At 36.7% G+C, this 23513-nt stretch overlaps 1 protein-coding gene across 12 annotated transcripts; it reads right to left on the bottom strand.

Moving 5' to 3' along the window:
• On the bottom strand, positions 1-9789 carry LOC114282672 (uncharacterized). 12 transcript variants are annotated; one of them, XM_082869895.1, is made up of 5 exons: positions 9495-9789; positions 7186-7275; positions 5227-5369; positions 5017-5108; positions 1-219 (listed from the first exon to the last, which is right to left on the bottom strand). In XM_082869895.1, exons 1-5 carry the CDS (start codon positions 9702-9704, stop codon positions 170-172), a joined length of 585 nt encoding a protein of 194 aa, XP_082726021.1. In that variant the 5' UTR covers positions 9705-9789; the 3' UTR covers positions 1-169. The 12 variants fall into 12 exon arrangements, 7 of the variants coding, with proteins under 7 accessions (XP_082726021.1, XP_082726025.1, XP_082726027.1 ...); XM_082869899.1 differs by having other exon boundaries at positions 9558-9789; XR_014330209.1 differs by lacking the exons at positions 1-219; positions 5017-5108 and adding exons at positions 3971-4435; positions 9356-9392 and having other exon boundaries at positions 5226-5369; positions 7165-7275; positions 9558-9789.
• Between the last annotated feature and the right edge of the window lie 13724 nt (positions 9790-23513).

The following is a 23513-nucleotide window of genomic DNA, read 5'->3' as shown; positions in this document are numbered from 1 at the left end:
TTACCAAACACGTCTCCTAATATTCACAAAAAACATGTCTACTAATATCCACAAAAATATAATATCAAGTGCGGATGACTAAACATGTCCTGTAATACCCACAAAAATATAAAATTTACAGTGTAACCAAAATACATATAAGGTAAAATGAAGAAAAACACAAAATGAGCTAGCTTCTACTCTCCAGATTACCAAACATGACCATCTCTAATCTCGAATCTGCAGCAAAACAAAACATAAAAAAAAAAAAAAAAAAATGCAAGTTAGACAATTATTATCTTTATCAATTAAATATACAATTTAACATGCATTTTTTTACTTTAGTTTTCAAACCGAGAGTCTCATGCTAATTCCGTAAGTTTACACAAGTCACAATGGTCGCTTTCGAGGTGTTTGAGGTGTTCCCCGGACCTTCTCGTGGTTAAACAATTTTGACCCCTGATGGCCTATTTTCAAGCTTAAGTGTGAGAAAAGTGCATTTTTTGACTTAGTTTTCAAACCGGGAGTCCCGTGTTAGTTCCGTAAGATTTCATAACTTACATTTGTCCCTCCTGAGGTGTTTGAGGTGCTCCCCGGGCCTTCTCGTGACTGTTACACGATTTTGGCCCCCATATAACCTATTTTCAAGCTAAAGTGTAAAAAACATACATTTTTCGACTTAGTTTTTAAACCAAGAGTTTTGTGCTAGTTCCGTAAGTTTCCACAGCTTACATTGGCCCCTCTCGAGGTGTTTTAGATGTTCGCTAGGCCGTCTCGTGGCTATTACACGATTTTGGCCTCATATGGCTTATTTTCAAGCTTAAGTGTGAGAAAAGTGCATTTTTCGACTTAGTTTTCAAACTGGGAGTTCCGTACTAGTTCGGTAAGTATCCACAACTTACATTAGTCCCTCTCGAGGTGTTTGAGGTGTTTCCTGGGCCTTCTCGTGATTGATACACGATTTTAGCCACCGATGGCCTATTTTCAAGCTTAAGTGTGAGGAAAATATATTTTTCAACTTAGTTTTGGCACTGAGAGACCCGTGCTAGTTCCGTAAGTTTCCAAAAATTACATTGATCCCTCCCGAGATGTTTGAGGTGTTCCCCGAGCCTTCTCGTGACTGTTACACGATTTTGGCCCTCGATGGCCTATTTTCAAGCTTAAATGTGAGAAAAATGCATTTTCCGACTTACTTTTCAAACCAGGAGTCCCGTTCTAGTTCTGTAAGTTTTCGAAACTTACATTGGTCCCTCCCGAGGTGTTTTAGGTGTTCTCTGGGCCTTCTTGTGACTGTTACACGATTTTGGCCCCCGATGGCCTATTTTCAAACTTAAGTGTGAGAAAAGTGCATTTTTGAACTTAGTTTTCAAACCGGGAGTCCCGTGCTAGTTTCGTAAGTTTACACAAGTTACAATGGTCGCTTCCGAGGTGTTTGAGGTGTTCCTTGAGCTTTTTCGAGGCTATTACACGATTTTGGTCCCCGATAGCCTATTTTCAAGTTTAAATGTGAGAAAAGTGCATTTTTCGACTTAATTTTCAAACCAGGAGTCCCGTACTAGTTCTGTAAGTTTTCACAACTTACATTGGTCCCTTCCAAGGTGTTTTAGGTGTTCCCTAAGCCTTCTCGTGACTGTTACACGATTTTGGCTCCCAATGGCCTATTTTCAAGCTTAAGTGTGAAAAAAAAAATGCATTTTTAGACTTCGTTTTCAAACTGGGAGTCCTGTGCTAGTTCCATAAGTTTTTACAACTTATATTGGTCCCTCCCGAGGTGTTTTAGGTGTTCCCCGAGCCTTCTCGTGACTGTTACACGATTTTGGCCATCGATGGCCTATTTTCAAGCTTAAGTGTGAGAAAAATACATTTTTCGACTTAGTTTTCATATCAGGAATCTCGTTCTAATTCTGTAAGTTTCTGCAACTTACATTGGTCCCTCTTGAGGTGTTTTAGGTGTTCCCTAGGCGTTCTCGTGACGCTACACGATTTTGACTCCCGATAGCTTATTTTCAAGTTTAAGTGTGAGAAAAATGCATTTTTCGACTTAGTTTTCAAATCGAGAGTCCTATTCTAATTCTGTAAGTTTTCACAACTTACATTGGTCCCTCCTGAGATGTTTGAGGTGTTCCCTAGGCCTTCTCGTGACCGCTACACGATTTTGGCTCCCGATGGCCTATTTTCAAGCTTAAGTGTGAGAAAAATGCATTTTTGGACTTAATTTTCAAACCGGGAGTCCCGTGCTAGTTCCATCAGTTTACACAAGTTACAATGGTCGTTTCCGAGGTGTTTGAGGTGTTCCCTGGACCTTCTCGTGGCTGTTACACGATTTTGGCTCCCGATGACCTATTTTCAAGCTTAAGTGTGAGAAAAATGTGTTTTTTGACTTAGTTTTCAAACCGGGAGTCCCGTGCTAATTCCGTAAGTTTCAACAACTTACATTGGTCCCTCCTGAGGTGTTCCCTGGGCCTTCTCATGACTGTTACATGATTTTAGCTCCCGATGACCTATTTTCAAGCTTAAGTGTGAAAAAAATATATTTTTCGACTTAATTTTCAAACCGGGAGTCCCGTACTAGTTTCGTAAGTTTCAACAACTTACATTGGTCCCTCCCAAGGTGTTTGAGGGGTTCCCCGGACCTTCTCATGGCTGTTACACAATTTTGGCCCCCGATGGCCTATTTTCAAGCTTAAGTGTGAGAAAAATGCATTTTTCGACTTAGTTTCCAAACCGGGAGTCATGTGCTAGTTCCGCAAGTTTACACAAGTTACAATGGTCACTTCTGAGGTGCTTCCTTGGCCTTCTCGTGGCTGTTATACGATTTTGGCTCCCGTTGGCCTATTTTCAAGTTTAAGAGTGAGAAAATTGCATTTTTTGACTTAGTTTTCAAATCGGGAGTCCCGTGCTAGTTCCGTAAGTTTCAACAACTTACATTGGTCCCTCCCAAGGTGTTTGAGGTGTTCCCCAGGCCTTCTCGTGACTGTTACACGATTTTGACCCCCAATGACCTATTTTCAAGGTTAAGTGTGAGAAAAATGTATTTTTCGACCTAATTTTCAAACTGGGAGTCCCATGCTAGTTTCATAAGTTTCCATAACTTACATTGGTCCCTCCCGAAGTGTTTTAAGTGTTCCCCCAGCCATCTCATGGGTGTTACATAATTTTGGCCGTAGATGGCCTATTTTCAAGCTTAAGTGTGAGAAAAATACATTTTTGGATTTAGTTTTCAAATTGGGAGTCCCGTTTTAGTTCCGTAAGTTTTCGCAACTTACATTGGTCCCGCCCAAGGTGTTTTAGGTGTTCCGCGGGCTGTCTCATGGTTGTTACACGATTTTGGCCCCATATGGCCTATTTTCAAGCTTAAGTGTGAGAAAAATGCATTTTTCGACTTAGTTTTCAAACCGGGAGTCTCGTGTTAGTTCCGTAAGTTTCCACAACTTAGATTGGTCCCTCCTAAGGTGTTTGAGGTGTTCCCTAGGTTTTCTTGTGACTGTCACATGATTTTGGCCCCATATGGCGTATTTTCAAGCTTAAGTGTGAGAAAAGTACATTTTTCGACTTAGTTTTAAAACCGAGAGTGCCATGCTAGTTTTGTAAGTTTCTACAACTTACATTGGTCTCTCCCGCGGTGTTTGAGGTGTTCCAAGGGCCTTCTCGTGACTGTTACATGATTTTGGCTCCTGATGGCCTATTTTCAACCTTTAAGTGTGAGAAAAATGTAATTTTCAACTTAGTTTTGAAACCGGGAGTCCCATGCTAATTCCGTAAGTTTTCACAACTTACATTGGTCCCTCCCGAGATTTTTTGAGGTGTTTCTCAGGCCTTCTCGTGACTGTTACACGATTTTGACTCCCGATGACCTATTTTCAAGCTTAAGTGTAAGAAAAATGTATTTTTCGACTTAATTTTCAAACCGGGAGTCTCGTGTTAGTTCCGTAAGTATCCACAACTTACATTGATCTCTCCCGAGATGTTTGATGTGTTTCCTGGGCCTTCTTGTGGCTGCTACACGATTTTGGCCCCCCGATAGCCTATTTTCAAGCTTAAGCGTTGGGAAAGTTTATTTTTTGACTTAGTTTCATGCCTACGTGTTGAAATAGTGCAAATTTCAAAGTAGTTTTCAAATTGGGAGCCACGCGCTTCTTTCGTAAGTTTGCACAACTTATGTTGCTCCGTCTCAAGGTGTTTGTGATGTTTCTCGAATCTTTACATGCATATTTCACTATTTTCCCATGATCTTTCGCCCCTAAATGTCAAAGTATTTTTTTATTCTACCCTATTTGATTAAGAAATTTCTACTAAATTAACATAGAAACATAATATACTAACAAAGGCTACTAATCCAATAAAATAAATTAGTAGAACGCACCGAACTGTATACCCTGACCGGGATTGATTTTGATCCACATCGATGTTTTGTCTTCATTTGCATCATATTATTCACATTAGCTAATGATTGTTCCTACACAATTGAAACACCAATAAAAACAAGAAAAGATAACATTATTAAGAAGAAACTTAATTTTTGACAATCAACATATATAAAACATTTTACCTTGAAACTAGCGAGAGACTTTTGACTAAACATTTTAGATTTAGATTAGGAATTCAGGGAATGTATTTTAGACTGAAGATGATGAAATAAGATCTGACCTAAAGCATGGTATGAGCTCAGATTCCAATTGTATCTAAATATAATTAAAAAGCATAAAAAATTGTTCTTTTGTTATACAATTAATCTGCAACAAGGGAAAGAAATTGACAGATGCAAGCACTTCACAGAACAATATTTAAAAAAGAAAAGAAAAGAGAGATGAAGAATGTAAATCCAATTATTTGTAGAATCCCTCAGCAAAAGTGCACTTAAATGGCCCACATAGAAAATTCATAGATATGTGTGAAATATTAGGGATTTCGTACAGCACCATGCCATATTTATTCCATTAAGTCTCAAAATATTTTGAAATGCATGTAATGACCATAGCATAGAAAAACTTCTACCTAGATGCAACTCTATGGCACATCAGAGTCTTTATCACTGACCTCTATCTTTCCGTTGTGTGGAAACACCTTGAATTGCATTAAAAATATCTGGTGTAAATATATAAACACCGCAATTTATTCGATCACTTACATGCAGCGCGTACAATTTCAGACAAAACGGAAAGAAGGCATTAGACATATACCAACAGTGTCATGATTAAGCAATGTCAAAAGACAAAAAGTAGTTGAATCTGTGATCTTGTACATACAAAAGTTTCAGGTTTCTCGGTGTAATGCAACAGTTCATTGGTAACTAGATCAGCCACCAGTTCCCCAAACTGGTTAGCTGACTCTGCAGAAACCTTGATTACCAAGATTGTTTCTATCCCACCAATTGGAACTACTGGATTGTCCTGTATAGCCATGCAAAAGAGTGTAAGTCAAAATTTAGTGACCTGACAAAAGACAGAAAATTCAACAGTTCAAAATGTCCAGCAAATTATAGGTCATTTTTTTCCAAATTAATAAGCAAAAACTATATAACAGAGCATTTTTTAATATTGTTTCCCAATATATTATCACCGCACTACTTTCTTTAGAAGTTCCAACATACACTGTATCAAAATAAATGTTTATTCAGGAATCAAAGCAGCAATGCATTAGATTAGACAAACTAGTGAAAGTCCGAAATTTAGCACATTCAAACTTTACCAACAGTCATTGAACTTAGACAGAACATTCAAGTCCTAAGTTGCAGGTGCACACTATCATCTACCAAGTAATGCAGACATGGACACTGAGAGCCAACAAAACACAGATACACTAACGCAACATGAACACACCAATATGACATTTTAAAGGAATGGAAACAGTCTAGGTGGGGATGTGGTGTGCATGTCTTGTTCTGAACCTGTACTATGAGCATAGTTCAAGCAGCTTGATCAACCATCCAAACATAATGGTTTGGCAGTCAAACTTTCATAAGAGTGTTCAAGGCAATCCACCATCACCCATAAAATATTAAAAAGCTTCAAAAGGTTTTTGAAGGGAAATTTCACTGCATTTAGAAACCACAACGGAAGTAAAGCTTCCCTCAAGTGGTCACACTGTTGCTTATAGATTTAAACAAGATGTAATGGTGTAGAAATCAAATCAGAAGTCATCCCTGTCCTTTGATGGTTAAGCCAGCGTATCAGGAACCAATAGCAAAATAGGATATTTCCCTAAAGGCACCAATGGGCAGAATCCAGGAGCTTAAGGAGCATCTAGTAAAATTGTAAAATCAAAGCAAGTTTCTCCATCTCATGTTCCATGGCTGGCAACAGAGAGAGAGGAAATAATAATTTAAAGTATTTCAAGATGAAAAAAAGTGTTTAAAAAGGGAGGTAGAAGAAGAGTAGAAAGAGAAAGTGAGACGAACAAAAGAAAGGATTGACAAAAATCAGAGAGGTAAAGAAGAAAGTGGGAGAGAGGTCTAAAGCGTAAAATACAATTATATTCCTAAAACCTGAGAACTTTAGAGTGTTTAAAGTTTAGCAATACTTTTGCAGAAAACGAATCTTAACAAGACTAAAGACCAAGTTCATCAAATGCCACATCATCCTCTCATGGGCCTAGCAAAATAAGCCTTGACACTTCAGTAATTGTGGTAGGACGCATCAGGTATGGACCTCATCTTAAGTACTTAAAACATGCACTTTCGTATAAATAACAACAAATTTGAATTACCAGGATGCTGGATAAGGAAAGCATAATGTAAGGGTATGAGCAATAAATGCCAATGCTCATCAGTTATTGCCAAATGGCAAAAAAAAAATATGCACACTGTAAACACTGTAAATATCTACCTCACTGTCAAAGATATCAGAATTCAGAACACACTTTCCAACTGTATATAATCATATCATATGATAATCATAGATTATAGGTTGCATTTAATCTTAGGTTATAAATGATAGTACTTTCATGAATTGACATTGGAATGGGAGATGAGTACTAATAACTGATTTGTTTTTATAAGATCACAGTACTTGCATATAGTTCAAAATACTATATGATGCACATGGCAAATGTATATCCCAAACCTCTATCAAAGTGAATAAACGGAATACCCTGAATTTAAATATAAAAGAAGTTCATAAATATAAGCATGTATACATTTATATATATATATATAGAGAGAGAGAGAGAGAGAGAGTGAGAGAGCACAAGTGTGAAATGGAATTAAACCAGCTGCATAATGGACTTCCATGTATGCATGATAATCTGACGGGTACACTTCAATAAGCATTGCCATTCAATGTAGTACTGAAGCATTATCTTCATAACAAAGAGAAAGTAAGAACAGAATGTCTTAGGCATATTAAAGCTTTCACATATAATTGATGTTCCATAACAGGATACTTTTGACAATCACAAGTCAACTAAATATACCTTCATGAGATATATGTGTTTCTTCTTCAACTTGAAAGAATGTAGAAAACCAATAAAGATTGGGTTTGGTTGTGATGAATGAATACAAACAAGGAGATGGGGGTAGAATTGAGGAAAAAGATTCTAGAAGTTTTATGGGTTAGTTGACAGTGCCGGGTTTTGAAATGACATGATCATTGTTATGATGATTCTCCCTCTGCATTGTCCAAACCTCCCAATTCAACCTTTGCATTGCCTCCAGATCACACCGCCCACCTCACAATCTTTATTAAAAACCCCAACAAAGAAAGTTGCAATTATAAGTGGTTTGTTCCAATCTTTTGAAAGTAATGCAATGAATACAAAATCAATTTGTTATTCATTGTCAGTGACACAACAAAGATCAAATCGGAAGATAGGGGACTTGTCCCCATGACTGACATCAAGACATTGAGAGTTGGTGTTTGGGAATGGCAATGAAGGCAGGCAAATAGTGGTGGTGGAGTTCACCAAGAAGATCAAGGAGGCCTACAACTATTGTTTGGGTTACGATAGATGCTCCATTAGATTTACTATGGTGATGTGGCACAATGGGATTACTTTTATGCATCAGTAACATGTTTTTAGTTGAATTGCAGTAAGACCATAAGGGAATGGAAGATATTGCGCATTTTCATCGACTTCAATAAGGCTAAAATCACTGTGATGAACTATTAACATATTGACATTTCTTCTGTTATGGACCTTATGGTTATTGACAGTCAGTTAGCAAAGAGGAGGGCTCTGCATATTGTGAGTAACAGAAAGAGAGTGCCCAATAATGGAGGCCAAAACAATGTGCAGCCTTGGAAAAGGCTACTCTTTTTTTTTTTGGGGGGGGGGGGGGGGGGGGGGGGGGGCAGGAACTAATCAAAAAAAATAAAAAAACAAAGCAAAAAAAATCTAGAACGATAAAACTGCGTGTATGAACATGTGCATTAGACTTGGAAACAAAAACTATAGTGAATGAGCGAAAAATTATGGAAAGATGGAAGGATTATATCTGAATGGGGCCTAACTCACCCTACCTCAGCCAAGGTAACTCATTATTTCAATCTTTGAAGGGTGGGGATAAGTTTGCAATTATCAAAGTTATCATCGAACATTTAGTTAGTTGGTACTTCGCAAATTTTCATATGCAGAGAATGGTAACAAGAAAATGATAAGAACAACAAATACAACAAAAACAAATATCAGATGAACTTGGCTTGCATGACAACACATGATTGTGATAACAAATATTTTTCTGTCCTACAAAGATTGGCACCCTTGTAGAAAAGTAAGTCCATGAAGATTTCTCATTTTTGCAATAACCCATGGCATGAAATAATAGTGACGAGCATTCAAGCTGTGACGGCATTAATTAGGCCATCTGATATAAAGGTGAAATGAAATAACTAGTCTTATAAGGTAGAAAATTATGGGCCAGAGGGGGTTATACATTGCATTTAATATCAATACAAACCAGAAAAATGATTATTATAACATTATGGATCTAGCAATGATTGTTTATACATCACGCGAAAAATAAATCTGAGGTCACTAGTTTTAAATGAGTGGATGCTTATAGTGAATTTGAATGAATTGCCTCTCATTCTGGTGAAACTGATTCTACACCAACCAAATCACAGAGAGAAATTTTACTTATAAAAATGCCCCTCTCTTGTCTCTTCACTTTATTTATTTGTTTTTAAATTGCCTATAATTTTCTGTTAACACCCAGATGCACGTTTCTGTTTTTTTTTTCTAAACTAAAATATAAAAATCATGGATTTTCAAAAGAAGAAGTACTAAACAATATATTTAGAAATGCTTTAAAAATGATCACAAAGCAAGGGACAGAGACATTTCAGGAAATGTTCTCTTATAGAGTACATCAGATCAATGAGGGGATTGATATACAGATTTTATTCTCAACCTAATTCAATCAAATACCTATAAAACTTACTTCGATTTCGCATCAGTAGTTAAATCACTTCATATAACTTATCGATAGTCGCATTTCGAACAGCAAAATCACATGGATATCAAAGACAGATCGAAGAAAACTAGATTAATAATAAAAAAACATAGATCCAAAAACATACAAGAGAATCGATTTGAGCAAGAGATAAATAGAGAACTATAAGTTTTTTTAGTCGAATCTTCACCTGGTCTCGCACAGCAGCAGCAAACGGAGGAAACCCGACGATCAACAAACGTCTATGCGGGTGTGCGATTGTGAGGGAAGAGAACAATGAATTGTGAGAGAAGGCTGTGCAAGAGTGAAAATCGGGGAGAGTGATGAAGGGGTTCATTACCTATCCTGGAAAAAAAGAGGGAATTTTGAGAGGGAACATTTCACCGCCTCAACAATTTCTACAGGCAGATCACCAAAATAATAAAAACAATTTTTAGATTTTTTTTTTTTTTTTTTTTTTGGAACAAACTAAAACTAATTTGAGAAAAATAATAAGTATGTTTTTATTTTTTTACCATTTTTTTTATTTTTTAGAAAAAAAAAATTATGAAACAATTTTTTAAAAATAAAACCAAATATATTGAAATTGATAATCTAACAACATTCTTTGAAAAAGTTTAGATTATCTCAAGTTACTAATCACTACTTACGAGTGTGTTTAGGTCTGATGGATTCATTTTGTGATCTACTTCGATAATCACTTTAATTTTACAATACAATAATTAGAATATTTAAAACTCATTAAAAAGTTATAATAAAAACACAAATCACCAAATCACTAAATCACTTTGTTTCACTAATAAAACTTTTATCGATGAATAATGTTATCGTCGCTAAATATTTAACTCTTTGTCCACGCCAACTTGTCATCGCCAAAAGTAAGAACATTAATAGCAACGCTCATTGTGTTGCTAAATAATAAGCCTTGTAGCTAAAATTTTTGAATTTTTTGCGCCAACCAATAATTTTGACACTTAGTGAATGTTATACTTTTTTAGCGATGAAAGTAAATTGCATCAGTAAATGTCTACTTTTACCAACGAAATTCATCACTGTGTCGCTAAAAATATATTCTTGTCTATGAAAAATTGACATCGTCGCCAAAAGTGCAATTTTCTTGTAATGATGTATGAAACCACTAAAATCAAACTCATTTAGGACATCAAATCCATAAAACTTTACAAATCAAACCACTTCAACCAAATCCATTTTTCAAAATCAACACCAAATTAAATTGAAGAAATCATAACAACCCTCGAGCACGATTGAAAAAATGGGGAAATAGAGAAAGAGGGATAGAGAGGGAGAGAGAGTGACTGGGGTAGACAAAGCGAAAAACAGACCGCAAGTGAGAGAGAGACAGACCGAGAGTGAGAGAATACCTGTGAGGATGCGGCGGTGGTGATTTGCGAGCGGTGGTGGTGGTGGTGGGGGGGGTGGCGGTGGCGAGCGGCGTTGGTGGCGAGCTGCGTTGGTGGTGTACGCTGAGGTGGGGTCATGTAGGGTGAGGCCTGGTGGTCAAATCTGCGTGTGAGAAGAAGAACCGATATATCTAAGGCGCCAATATATTCATTTCCCTCTAAAACCCATTAGCAACTAAACCATTTATTTGGTGACAAAATTATTTCCTCACCAAAAAATAAAATTATTGGCCATGAAAATAGTTTTCTCACTAAATGATATTAAAATATTAAAAATTATTGGTGACAAAAATATATTCGTCATTAATAATTTTATTATTGGTGACCAATTTTTTCCTCACCAAAAATCTGAAAATTTTGCCACCATCCGAAAAATTAGCGGAAAAATCTTCGGTGACAAAAAAAATATAAATAATGACGAAAAATAATTTCGTCACCTAATTTTTTTTATTATGTATGTAGATTGGTGACAAAATTTTATTTGTCTCTAAAAATGGTACATTTAGAGACGAAAATTTATTTTTTTCACTAAAAGGTACATTTTACGTGACAAAATTTATTTTCGTTATTAGTTTTCGTCTCCAAAGATACTTTTTGTTGTAGTGAGAACAACTCTCCCTACGAATGACAGTACTCTTCTTTTCCAACCTGAGAGCTTCTTTTTAAAGTTATCAATGACAAGTTTCTGTGTTTGGCAAGTGGGTTTGCAGGTTTTTTTGGCTATTTTAGCCACAAAAAACAAAATAGGCTATTTTAGCCATAACAAACAAAACATCACATCCAACCCATAATCATCACATTCTTCTCTCACAAAAAAACTCAAAAAAGTCAAAAAGCCAAAAAGTCCTTCCCAAACCAAGCTTTTAAGCCCAGGCTAAAATAGCCAAAAAAGCCAAAAGGCCAAAAAGCCAACCCACTTCCCAAACGGAGGCTAAGAATATTTTCTACTTGGGTTAGCTCCAAGTGGAAGACCAAGGTACTTGAATGGCAATTTTTGACTTAAACAATTAGGGTGTGTTTGATAACGTTTACGTTTTCAGTTTATATTTACCAAAATTTTATAAACTGATTTTTGTTTATTTTTTGTTTATTTTTAGAAAACATAAACTACAAACACGTTTGATAATTGACAAAATGTTTAAAAAATTATAAAAATATAAAAAAGAGTGAGAAATGGCAAGTGGCGGCGGAAGACGGTGGTGGAAAGTGGTGACGGTGGGTGGTAGGTAGCTAGTGGTGGTGGGTGGTGGCGGGTGGGTGGTGGTGGTGGTGGGTGGGTGGGTGACGGTGGCGGGTGGTGGGTAGTGGTGGTGGTGGTGGTGGTGAGTGATGGTGGCAGGTGGGTGGCGGATGACGGGTGATGGCGGCGGGTGGGTGGGTGACAGTGGTGGGTGGTAGCGAGTGGGTGGTGGTGGTGGTGGTGGGTGGTGGTGGCAGGTGAGTGGCGAATGTCGGGTGGTGACGGGTGGGTGGTGATACTAGATGGGTGGGTGATGGTGGCGGGTGGTGGGTGGTAGCGAGTGGGTGGTAATGGTGGTGGTGGTGGTGACGAGTGGTAGGTGGCAGCAAGTAGGTGGTGGTGGTGGCGGGTGGCAGCAAGTAGGTGGTGGGTGGTAGTGGCAGGTAGGTGGCGGGTGGGTGGTGGTGGGTGGTGGTAGCGGGTGGGTGGTAGGTGGCTGGTGGTGGCAGGTGGTGGATGGTGGTGGCAGGTGAGTGGTGAGTGGTGGTGGCAGGTAGGTAGCGGGTAGTGGTGGTGGGCAGTGGATGGTAGTGACGGGTGGTGGGTGATGGCGGGTGGATGGCAGGTGGGTGGTGGTGGTGGTGGTGGCAGCGAGGGGTGGGTAGTGGTAGAGAGTGGGTGGCAGGTGGCTGGTGGCTGGTGGTGGTTGATGGGTGGCTGGTAAGTGGTGGTGGCAGGTGGTGGCAGGTGGTGGTGGGGGGTGAGTGGTGGAAGACGGTGGTGGAAAATGGTGGTGGGTGGTGGCTAGTGTTGGGTGGTAAAAAAAAAAACTGAAAACTGAAAACAGAAACACATTTTTTGGCCAAATTTATAAACTGAGACCACTGATTTATAAATCAAAAATTTTACCAAACAAGTTTTTATTTGAGTTTTTTAAATTTTTATAAATATAAACAGAAAATTGAAAACATAAGTATTACCAAACGGTACCTTAAGATTCGATGCAAACTCCAGAATCAAATCATCAACCACACCAACCCCACATACCACACTTTTGTGGAAATTTATCCTAAGCCCAAATACCATTTCAAAGCACCTTAAAATTCTTTTAATGGCAACCACTTCAGACAATTCTGCATTGCACACGATTATTGTGTCATCTGCGTACTAAAGATGAGACACACACAAGGTTTTAAAAAGCGGCCGCAACCGTTACATAATGCCGTTACGTAACGATTGTGGTGGTTACCACCACCCGTTATGGCTGCTTTTACAGTGTAATTGGGATTCACAGATGTGTCGGCCGTAGCGACGGTCGTAGCAACTGCCGTAGCGGTCGTAACAGTGTCGTAACAGCCTGTTACGCACCGTAATGGCCTGTTATGCACCGTTACATAATGGTTTCGAACTGCTTCTTTCGAAAAAACACACAAAAAAAAAATTGAAAATTGGAGAAGAGGGATAGAGAGATGAGGGAAGATAAAGAGAGAAGATGGAGAAGTAAGAGAAAAAGAGAGAGAAAAGGGAAGATGAAGAACAAGTTATTGATTTGTTGAAGCTGTAAGACTTATGCTATTCTATTCAGCTGCTATCACTCAACCATTTTGTTTGTGTGCGTCTCTATCTATATACTGTTTGAAAATAATAATAATAATAAGTGTGGTCATTACATATTTGGCTTGGTTAAAATATGTATATATATATATATTTAGGCTCTTATTTATTCTCTTACTTTTATCATTGTTTATCTTATATATAATAGTTAGTGATTGATTTTTTTGTATTATATAAAGTCATTAATTATTAAAATAAAATGTAAAAAACTCAGTTTATAGTGATTTAAAAATATGAAATATAGTGAATCATGCTTAAAAATAAAAAATGCTTCGGACCCCCAGTTAGGCCGACCCCCACCCACCCCAGCTAACGTGGACAATCACGTGATTTTCACGTCCACCTTCAGCACACGCACCTTCACTTTCTCTCTCATCATTCAGAAGTCATTCAAAATCTAATTTCATTACAGGTCTCTCATCTCTCTCCTTCCATTCTTGACTCCGACGAAGGACACGCGGCTCTCTCTCTCTTTCCCTCTCTCTCCCTTGACTCCGATGAAGGTCCGAGACCCACGGCCACCACCATGGAAGTCGCCGGAGATGGAGGAGAGAAACCAGAGATGGAGGAAGTCGCCGGAGATGGAGAAGAGAGAGACGCCGGAGATGGAGGAGAGGAAGGAAATTGGTTGATCGCAGTGCTCTCTCTTGATCCTGTCCACAAAAACTCTTTCAATGATCAAAAATTCTTTTTCCAGATTTTGTTTTTATTTTTTTATTTTTTTATTTTTTTGGTCAAGCTGTGTTTACACGCCGGAGATGGAGGAGAGGAAGGAAATTGGTTGATGGCAGTGCTCTCTCTCAATCTTGATCGCAGAGCTCCGATGATTGTTCCGATTAGGAGGTTGAATAGGAAGATCAAAGAGCCGATGAGTGTCACCCGAGGCTTTCGAGGGATGCCTTCGCCATTGTTGCTCTCGAGTAAGCTGACTCTGTTCTCCATCATCACTGTGTTTCATTCATTTGGATTCGTAGAGGACTCTCCAGAAGTTGAGGGTTGGGGCTAGAGTTGCCATGGGAGGTGAGCTATAGAGAGAGAAAGTTGTTGCAGAGAGGGTCGTGTGAGAGAGAAAGATGACGAAGAATGTGCAGAGATAAGAAGAAAGAGAACTCAATTGGTTATAATTTTCCTTTTTTTTTTCTTTTTTTTTTCAGCTGTGTTTACACATCAGCTGCCACCTCATCGCCATGTCACTGGGGGTTGCCATATCACTAGGGATCGCCATGTCACTAGGGGTTCGTAGCGGGATTGCTTAAAAATTTACAAAAATTTATCAATATTTATTTTAAACCCAATAAATATGATCATGGAAAAAAAATATGCGTATCGGTAATTTTTTTTCAAATTGTGCAAAAAATAAAAAAAATTCACAGTTTTGGTTACCACAACCGTTACGCTAAAGCCTTTACACCCCACAACCGCAACGAGGCCACCGCCACTGTTACGGCAACCGCAACCGCTTTTCAGAACCTTGGACACATAAAACCCACCACTGCCCACTTCCACCCCATTGATAATCCCCAATTCCTTTGCTCTCTTCAACAATATATTAAGCCCTTCAGCTACAACATTGAACAAAAAAGGTGAAAGTGGATCACTTTGCCTTAACCCTCTACGAGGACAAAACTCTTCAGATGGAGATCCATTCACTAAAATATATACTCTAGGTGAGGTAATGCACTATTTTACCCAACGAATAAAGCTTAAGACCCCCAGTGGGGGTACTGGGGGTCCTCACTGATTGGTCCAAAAAAAATAATTTTTTTTTTTTTTTTTTTTTTTAAAGTTTTTGGCCATTGGCAGCCCCCCACGTGGCACTGGGGGTGCTGGGGGTGCCAAAATGTTTCTCCCCCTCAGGAATGCTTATTGACTTTATCAATTACATTTGGTAATACTTGTTTAAATCTGTTAGCTAGCACTTTAGATAAGATTTTGTACATAGAATTGATCAAACTAGTTGGTCTATACTCCATAATGGATGATGGGATGTCTCTCTTTGGAATAAGGGTGACAAAAGAGCAGTTTATACCATAACTCAATCTGCTATTTTTATGGAATTCCTTTATGAAATTTATTATATCTTCTTTCATCACCTTCCAACCTTTTTGAAAGCACATCATATTGAAACCATTGGGCCCTGGAGCTTTATTCCCATCGCTCTCTCTAATTGCCTCCCATACCTCAGCCTCAGTAAAGTCTTTTTCCAAAATTTCAGTGGCTTGAATAGGATTCACCTTTTGAAAATTGCCACCAATGTTGGGCCTTTTTCTCCATTGTTCATCAAATTGTTTCTTGAAATAGTTACACATTGCTTGTTTGACTTCAGCTGGTTCTTCAACAATAACTTCATTATTCTTCATTGAGCTAATCATATTTTTGTTTTGCCTTATAGATGCTATTATATGGAAAAACCTTGTGTTCTTGTCCCCTTTTATTGCCCAATCTAGTCTTGACTTTTGTAGCCATAACCATTCCTTTCTTTTTCGAATCTGCCAAACCAACCCCAACACCTCCTTTCTTCTTGTGATTTCCATCTCATTAAGGTTTCTGGATTCTGCCTTTAAGTCTAAATTGTGCAGCTCATCTTCAACCTCTTTAAGCTTTGATTTCACATTTCCGAACACCTCACTGTTTCATTTTTTCAGAGCCATTTTCAATGATCTCAACTTACTCATAACAATATACTCTGCCCATCCCCTTACATTTGAACCTTCCCAAGCCTTTTTTAGCTCCTTCATGAACATAGGATGCAAGACCTACGCATTTATGAACCTAAAAGGTTTTGGTCTCCAATCTCTCTCATCTTCCTTCAATAAAATTGGGCAATGATTAGATAGAATTCTAGGTAACCCCCACACTTTGAATTTGAACCATTCTAATCATTTTGGGTTAACTAGGAATCTGTCAATTCTACTCCAACCTTGGGAATTGCCACATGTGTACTGTCTCCTAAGTATAGGAATGTCCACCAATTCCAACTCATTAATAAAACTTCCAAACTCAGTCATACTAGTAATGATATTATTATTAACCATACTCATTAATCACATTAAAATACTAAAAACCTCTTAAATTATGTCATATTATCAATTGGTACACTAGTTAGTATACTAATTGGTGCATATAGCATTATTCTTGTACGATAAGTAAGAGTGATACAATATATAATCTTATTTCTTATCTCATTTTCTCATTTCAAGATACAAATTAATAGGATTCACATCAATAAATACACATGAAACTTAAGCCTCATTTGGGAACAAATTTTTTTAGTAACTTTTTGATTTTTTAGCTAAAATATGATGTAAAAAAAAATTATTATGTTTGATATGACTTTTTTATTTTTTACGAAAAGATGTGCAAAAAGTAGAGATTTTTTTTTTTTTTTGACTTTTTAGTATAAGTTATTAGTTTTTTAATTTTTTTTAGTGACTTTTTGATTTATAGACTAAAAAATAATATTGTCAAACGAGGCCTTATTCACTTCTGTCTAAGGATAAGGAAATGAAGTAAGAAATATGATTGTATGTAACTCTAATTATTAGTGATTTTCATCAGTCAAAGTATGTATTTTTTTTTTATTATTGAAAATACATTTAAAAGCATAATTTTTACGGTTGGGCTTCTCTAGGAAATTCATTTTATCAATCTAAATCTTTCATTTTGTGGGGTCTTCCATGTATATGATCCATGAAAAATATTAGATTGATCAAATAATAAAAAAAAATTCATTTTATCATATTTGTCTCTAAAAAATAGATATATTTTTTTTTTTTTGAACTCAAAATAGATAGATTGTTTTGAAAAACATATTTGTCTATTTTTTCGAAAACAAACGCAATAAAATAAAAATGTTACAATTATCAGATGCATATAATTTTTTATGAATGATATATACTAAGTGTCCTATAAAATAAATATTCGGACCATCGAAAAGGGATCCAAATTAAACTTCACATGCCCGTCAAGTTTTAAAAATATTGAATAACAAAGTTTAAAATAATTATATATTATTTGTTGGACAATCTTCACTATATTTAAAAGATTTAATTCTATTGTGTACACAACAACAATTAGAATTTAAAGAAATAAAGAAAAGGAGAGAATTTGTTTGATTACAAAAATCAAACTCGAAATAATAAATAAATAAATAAAACCACAGATTTTATTTTGTTACAAAAACAAAAATAAAATCTGATTAAATAAACAAATAAAACAGAATAAAATTAAACAACTTACTTGGTTAATTTATTTAAATAACTTTTCTGATCAAGTCCAGTGTTTAACACTGTGTCCTTAAGACAGATTCGTCCTCTCCACGGTGCTTTCAGAATTTGGACGTCTATCTCCCAGGATGAAATGATCTTACCACAAACAATACCAGCACTACAAATTATTTGCCTTACGAACACACTAAGTGTTTACACTCTTTCTTTCAGAAATAAAATGCAGCAAAATGCAGAGATTTAAAGCAGATGATGGAGTACGAAAATTGGAGTAAAATCCAAATGGGAGGCTAGTCTATTTATAGATGTAAAGGTAGCTCTAGGATTTGAATTGAACAGGTATGATACCTGTTAGTTTCAAATTTAAACAGATTTGAATCTGTTGGGTTAATAAATCAAACAGATAAAAAACGGGAAGGGCTCTGTTTGGATGAGCAATAAATCCAAACCAGTTTAATTCTGTTTGAAAACGGGAAGGGCCCTATTTGGATGTACAGAAAATCCAAATCAGTTTAATTTGAATTTTGGATTTTATTTTACCAAAAAATAAAATTAAATTCAAATATTTTTGGCCCAAAAAGATTAGAAGCCCAACCCAACCACACACCACGCACCCGCGCCCAGGCTGACTGGATGGACGGCGGCGGTGCGCGCGTGGTGATTTTTGGGTCCAATGGGTCTAGCCCATAACCTCTCCCTCTAAAACACTTGGGTACCCCTTGGGGCACACCCCAAGTATCTCACCCTAAGCCTTATAAACCCTTTCAAAACTTCCCACCAAATTAATGTGGGACAAGCCAATTTACAACTTTAAGGAATTTCCACCATAACTCCATTTCCATGGAGCACACTTTGGCTTCAATTTTCCATTCACTCGGTAATGGTTTTGAGCAACCAAATATACCACGTGAATCACAACGCGGCATAGAACGCGTTACCACTTTGACCCGAGTAAATCGACACTCGGGGCCCACCTAAAAAATAGACCAAACTTGAGAAAAAATTCTGATTTTACCCAGAATTTTTCTACCATTTCCAACATTATTTTCAACTAAGCACATTGATGGGGAAATAAAAAGTATAATTTCAAGTTTGTTACTTGTTCACAAAATGTTCTTTATTTTAGCTGGATAATTTAGATAACATGTACTCTAACAAAATTCTTTATTGAAACCACGCTTCACTTAGCTGTTAACTCACTCATGTTTTTTCATCCACAAATTAATTTATATTATCGCCAAATTAGTGCTAATTAATTAAGCTTCTAATTTGTTGTTGTGGTATCCCACTTTGATTTATTGTTAATAATCTTATCTATTGAAAGTTCTTAATATATGGGATGGAAATAAAAATAGTGTAAGGCTCCCACTTTATTTCCTTAATTCAATCTTTCTCTAATAAAAAAAATTAATACGAGAAACTGAAATGTGATGTATTCAAAAATTATTCACAAAATTGTTCAAAAATTAAATCTGTAGTGTACATTTAAATTTGATGTTGAATGTCACGTTCAAAATATTTAAATTCAATTCATACAATTTAAATTTAAAATATATTTTTAATAAGGTACAAATCTAGCTGAACAATTGATTATAGTCATATTTGCTCATAACTAACACCAATATGATAATCAAAACTACCATAATATCTTATAATTAATATCTGAAAAAAAACAAAAAAAAAACAAATTCAGATGTATGGGTCCCTGCGTTGTTCTGTCGCTCGTTGGGCCTCATGTTGGATTGTTCATTTTGTAAGGTTTATAGAGAAGATCATTCACGTAAAAAAATCGATTGATAATATATCAATAGTCACATAATCAGATTAAGTTTGTTTAAAATATATGGATGTCAAATGTGATTTTGGCAAGAAATGATCCAACAAAAATGATATCATGTGATTATAAATTTTTTAATCAATTTGGTTTTTTACATAAAAATCCTTATCAGTAACACATACAAGGTGAACTATTTAGTGTTAGAAATGGTTTTGGAAAAACAGATTTTTCCTCAATTTTGGTCTATTTTTTAGATGAAACTCATGCGCCAAAGTTGGCGGGTCTAAGTGGTAACAGGTTCTATGCCGCGTTTTGATTCACATAGTATATTTGGTTGCTCAAAACCATTATCGGGTGAATGAGAAATTGAAGCCAAAGTGAGCTCCATGGAAATAGAGTTTTTGGTGAAAATTCCTTAAGATTTGAATTAAAGGCTTATCCCACATTGGTTTGGTGGGAAAACTTTTATGGGTTTATAAGATTTGAGTTTGCAACTTGGGGATGGCCCTAAAGGGCATCCCAAGTTTGTAGAAGGGAGACGTTATGAGCAAAATGGGTTAGATTCATTGGAACCAAAAATATACACGCGCACCTCGTATGGGGAGGCCTCGGCTTGGGCGCGGGTGCATGTTGTGAGGTTAGGTTGGGCTTGTCCGGCCCAATACTAATTCTTTTGGGGCAAAAAACATTTGAATTTAATTTTATTTTTTTGTAAAATAAAATTTGTCCAGTTTTAATTTCAAATTTTGATTGGAAAAAAATTCAAATTTGTTTGCACCTCTTTAGAATTTCGGTACAGGTTCCAAACAGATTTATATCTGTTTAAATTCTGTCCGCACAGATTTAAATTTGTTTAAATTCAAAACCCAAACAGTGCCATATCTGTTGGATTCAAACTGAACATGTCTTGTACCTGTTCAAACAGGTTTGCACCAGTTTAATTCAAACCAAACAGCCACAAATTCTCATGTAAATAGACAGATCCTCATTTGGATTTTGCACTCTAATTTTTGTTCTTGTTGCTATCATTGCTCTCTGCATTTTGCTCCATTTATTTTTCTATGAGAAAGTGTATAAACACAATCTGTGTTCATTGTGCAAACAATTTGTAGTATTGCTACTGTTTTTTGTTGATCATTTTATCCTGGGAGATAGACGTCCACAATCTGAAAGCACCGTGGAGATGATGAATCTGTCTTAAGGACACTGTGTTAAACACTAGACTTGATCAGATTTTATTCAATAAATACATAAGGTTAGTAATTAATTTACTTTCTGTTTTATTTATTTATTTTTATCAGATTCTGATTTTGTTTTTATAACAAAACAAGAATCTATTGTTTTATTTTATTTTCTTTACTGGTTTGATTTTTGTAATAAAAGAGTCTCTCTCCTTCTTTCTTTCTTCTGTTTGTTGTTAAGTACACAAATATTATTTATTCTTAATACAATGAAGATTGTCCAACATTTAGATCATGTAGCAGTATCTAGGTGAGGCTCACTGAGGAGCAAACCACCCCTGAGGGACTCCATTTCTGTGGGGATATATTTTCTAAGTACCAACACGTGGCCAAGGTGATGCCGACGTGTTAGCCGAGGCGCCACGTGTCCTGGTCGTGACGCCGAGGTGATCTCGGCCACACCGAGGTTATCTCCGAAGATATCGAAGTCCAGAATAAGCGGATAAGGGACAAGAGTCCTAGAATGAGGAAGGACTTCCGCCTGGATAAGGATAAAGCTCTTAGGGAGTTTATCTTTATCTATTAGAGAGTCCAAGATAAATACTGAGATGAAGTCCATTGAAGCTAGGCTTCTACTGGGACTAGGATTGAGTTGGCTATAAAAGAGAGGCACCCCCAATGGGTCTAAGGTACGCAATTTGTACTCTGAATAGTGAATTGAGCATTTTTTCTATCTTTGGGAGATAACTGACTTGATTATCGGAGTGCCCCCTAGTGAACGAACCACCGCTGGAATCTCTTCTTTCCGTTGCAAGTCATTCAGGCGTTATCTATTCTGCCAGTGCTCTCCAGTTGAATACTGAGTTGGCAATGTGGTCAGAAATTCACTCACATAATTTGGCACCGTCTGTGGGAAAGAAAGAAGAATAGATGGCCAACGACGGACAGAAAGAGAAGATTGGGAATGACACTTCTACTGGGAGTGGGAGACCTGTTGACCTTGACGTCGAAGAAGACAACTGCAACAAAGATACTCGTAATAAGAATCACGAAGGAAAGGATGTCGGCCAGGAGGGCGACGTACAGAAGAAATCAGACCGAAACGAGTACTATAACGAGGATAACCTCAAGGTATGGAAAGATAGATGCCTACGGAGGGATGAAGAGATGAAGGGGATGGCGAACAAATTGGCAGACCTGTAATTAGTCGTCAATTTCATGATGCAAAACAACGTCATGCAGCCACCGTTCCCGCTGCAGGACACGCTGATTCCAGCGACCAATACCCAGAAGAGAGGACAGAAAACAATCCCAGTAGCCCCCCAGCACACCAGGAGTGAAAAACACTTTCACCGGCCTTCAAAGGAAGTCGGGCGAGAAAAGTCGAGAAGGGAAGAATCTTGAAGGACACACCACACCAAGGAAGCAGATCCCAGAGAACATCGGCAAGTTCAAATGCAGGAGTTGTGCTTCGATGCAACCAATGGAGAAAGGTCGAAAAGGGCTCACAACGGAGCTGAGAGTAGTGCACCTAAAAGACTGAAATCAGAAGATAATCGAGCTCCTGGGCGGACCAAAGAGGACTTGAGAGATTACCTCAAGAGGAAGCAACAAAATGCCGAGGTAACTTCCCCTGTTAAACCGAGAACACCATTCTCGGTAGAGTTGAACAAATTTGAGACCCCGAAAAGATTCAGTATGCCGAGGTTCCAAATTTGAGGATCACCGAGGAGCAAACCACCCCTGAGGGACTCCATTTCCATTTTAGGATATAATCAAACAACATAATAAAATGTTAATTATTATTTGTAATATCTACTATCTAAACACCACAATGATTCATAATTAACATAAATTTGGATAATAAATAACTTGTAGTACAGATGGGTTAGCTAATATGGGAATCAATCATCTTGAAGACGTGGTAGTGGTTGAGGACCCCCCCAAACAAAATTAAGACTTGTTGATTGCAGATATTATTTGGGCATCAAGTATAGTGCTCTGTGTTTGCTTTCCTTTTTGATTAATTTTCTATTTGTTGTCTATTGTTACTTTATTTTCTCGATAAAAGAAATAAAAAATAAAATAAAATAAAATAAAATAAAATAAAATAAAGCATAATAGGGAAGAAGAAAAATCACGGTGCTCAGATTATGCTTTGACAACTAAGACAATAAAATCATTACAAAGTTGTAATTGCGCATGAGATGACTCAATTAGAACAACATTATATGTATATACATATAATTCTCAATTTTCTAGAAGCTTAGCTAATACCAGTAGATAAGTACAAAGCTAATGGGCCAGAAAAAAAAGTCATAGGGAATCCTCACTTCATAAATTTGTATCTCATTAGTTTAATTTAAAGATTAGGATTGGATTTTATTAATACATTATTTGGGAGTTAGGCAAACACTTCCTTTATTAAAACTATTGGTGGATTTGTCACTCACCCAATACTCCAAATTTTTAAATATAAATTCATAAACAAAAAAATGAAACCAAACAAAATGTGTTATTGAAAAGATCACTATGTAGTGTATATTTCTTGGATATGTTTGATGCGCACTTGTCTTTGTTATGATGTGATATAATTTTTTTATCACACTTTTTTAAGAGATTAAAGTTGAATAAATTTTTAATTATTCCTTTCATTAACGTCATCAAAACATATTAGGACAATTGAAAGCTTGAAAGAACTAATTAAAAGAATTGAATGAACACTTGCAAGAATCGATTAAAAGAAT

The sequence above is a fragment of the Camellia sinensis genome, chromosome 5 (genome assembly GCF_055761805.1).
Source record: "Camellia sinensis isolate YWXY chromosome 5, ASM5576180v1, whole genome shotgun sequence".
NCBI classification, from domain to species: Eukaryota; Viridiplantae; Streptophyta; class Magnoliopsida; order Ericales; family Theaceae; genus Camellia; species Camellia sinensis.
The sequence above is the reverse complement of the archived record's forward strand: the minus strand, read 5'-3'. Positions and strand labels throughout refer to the sequence as shown.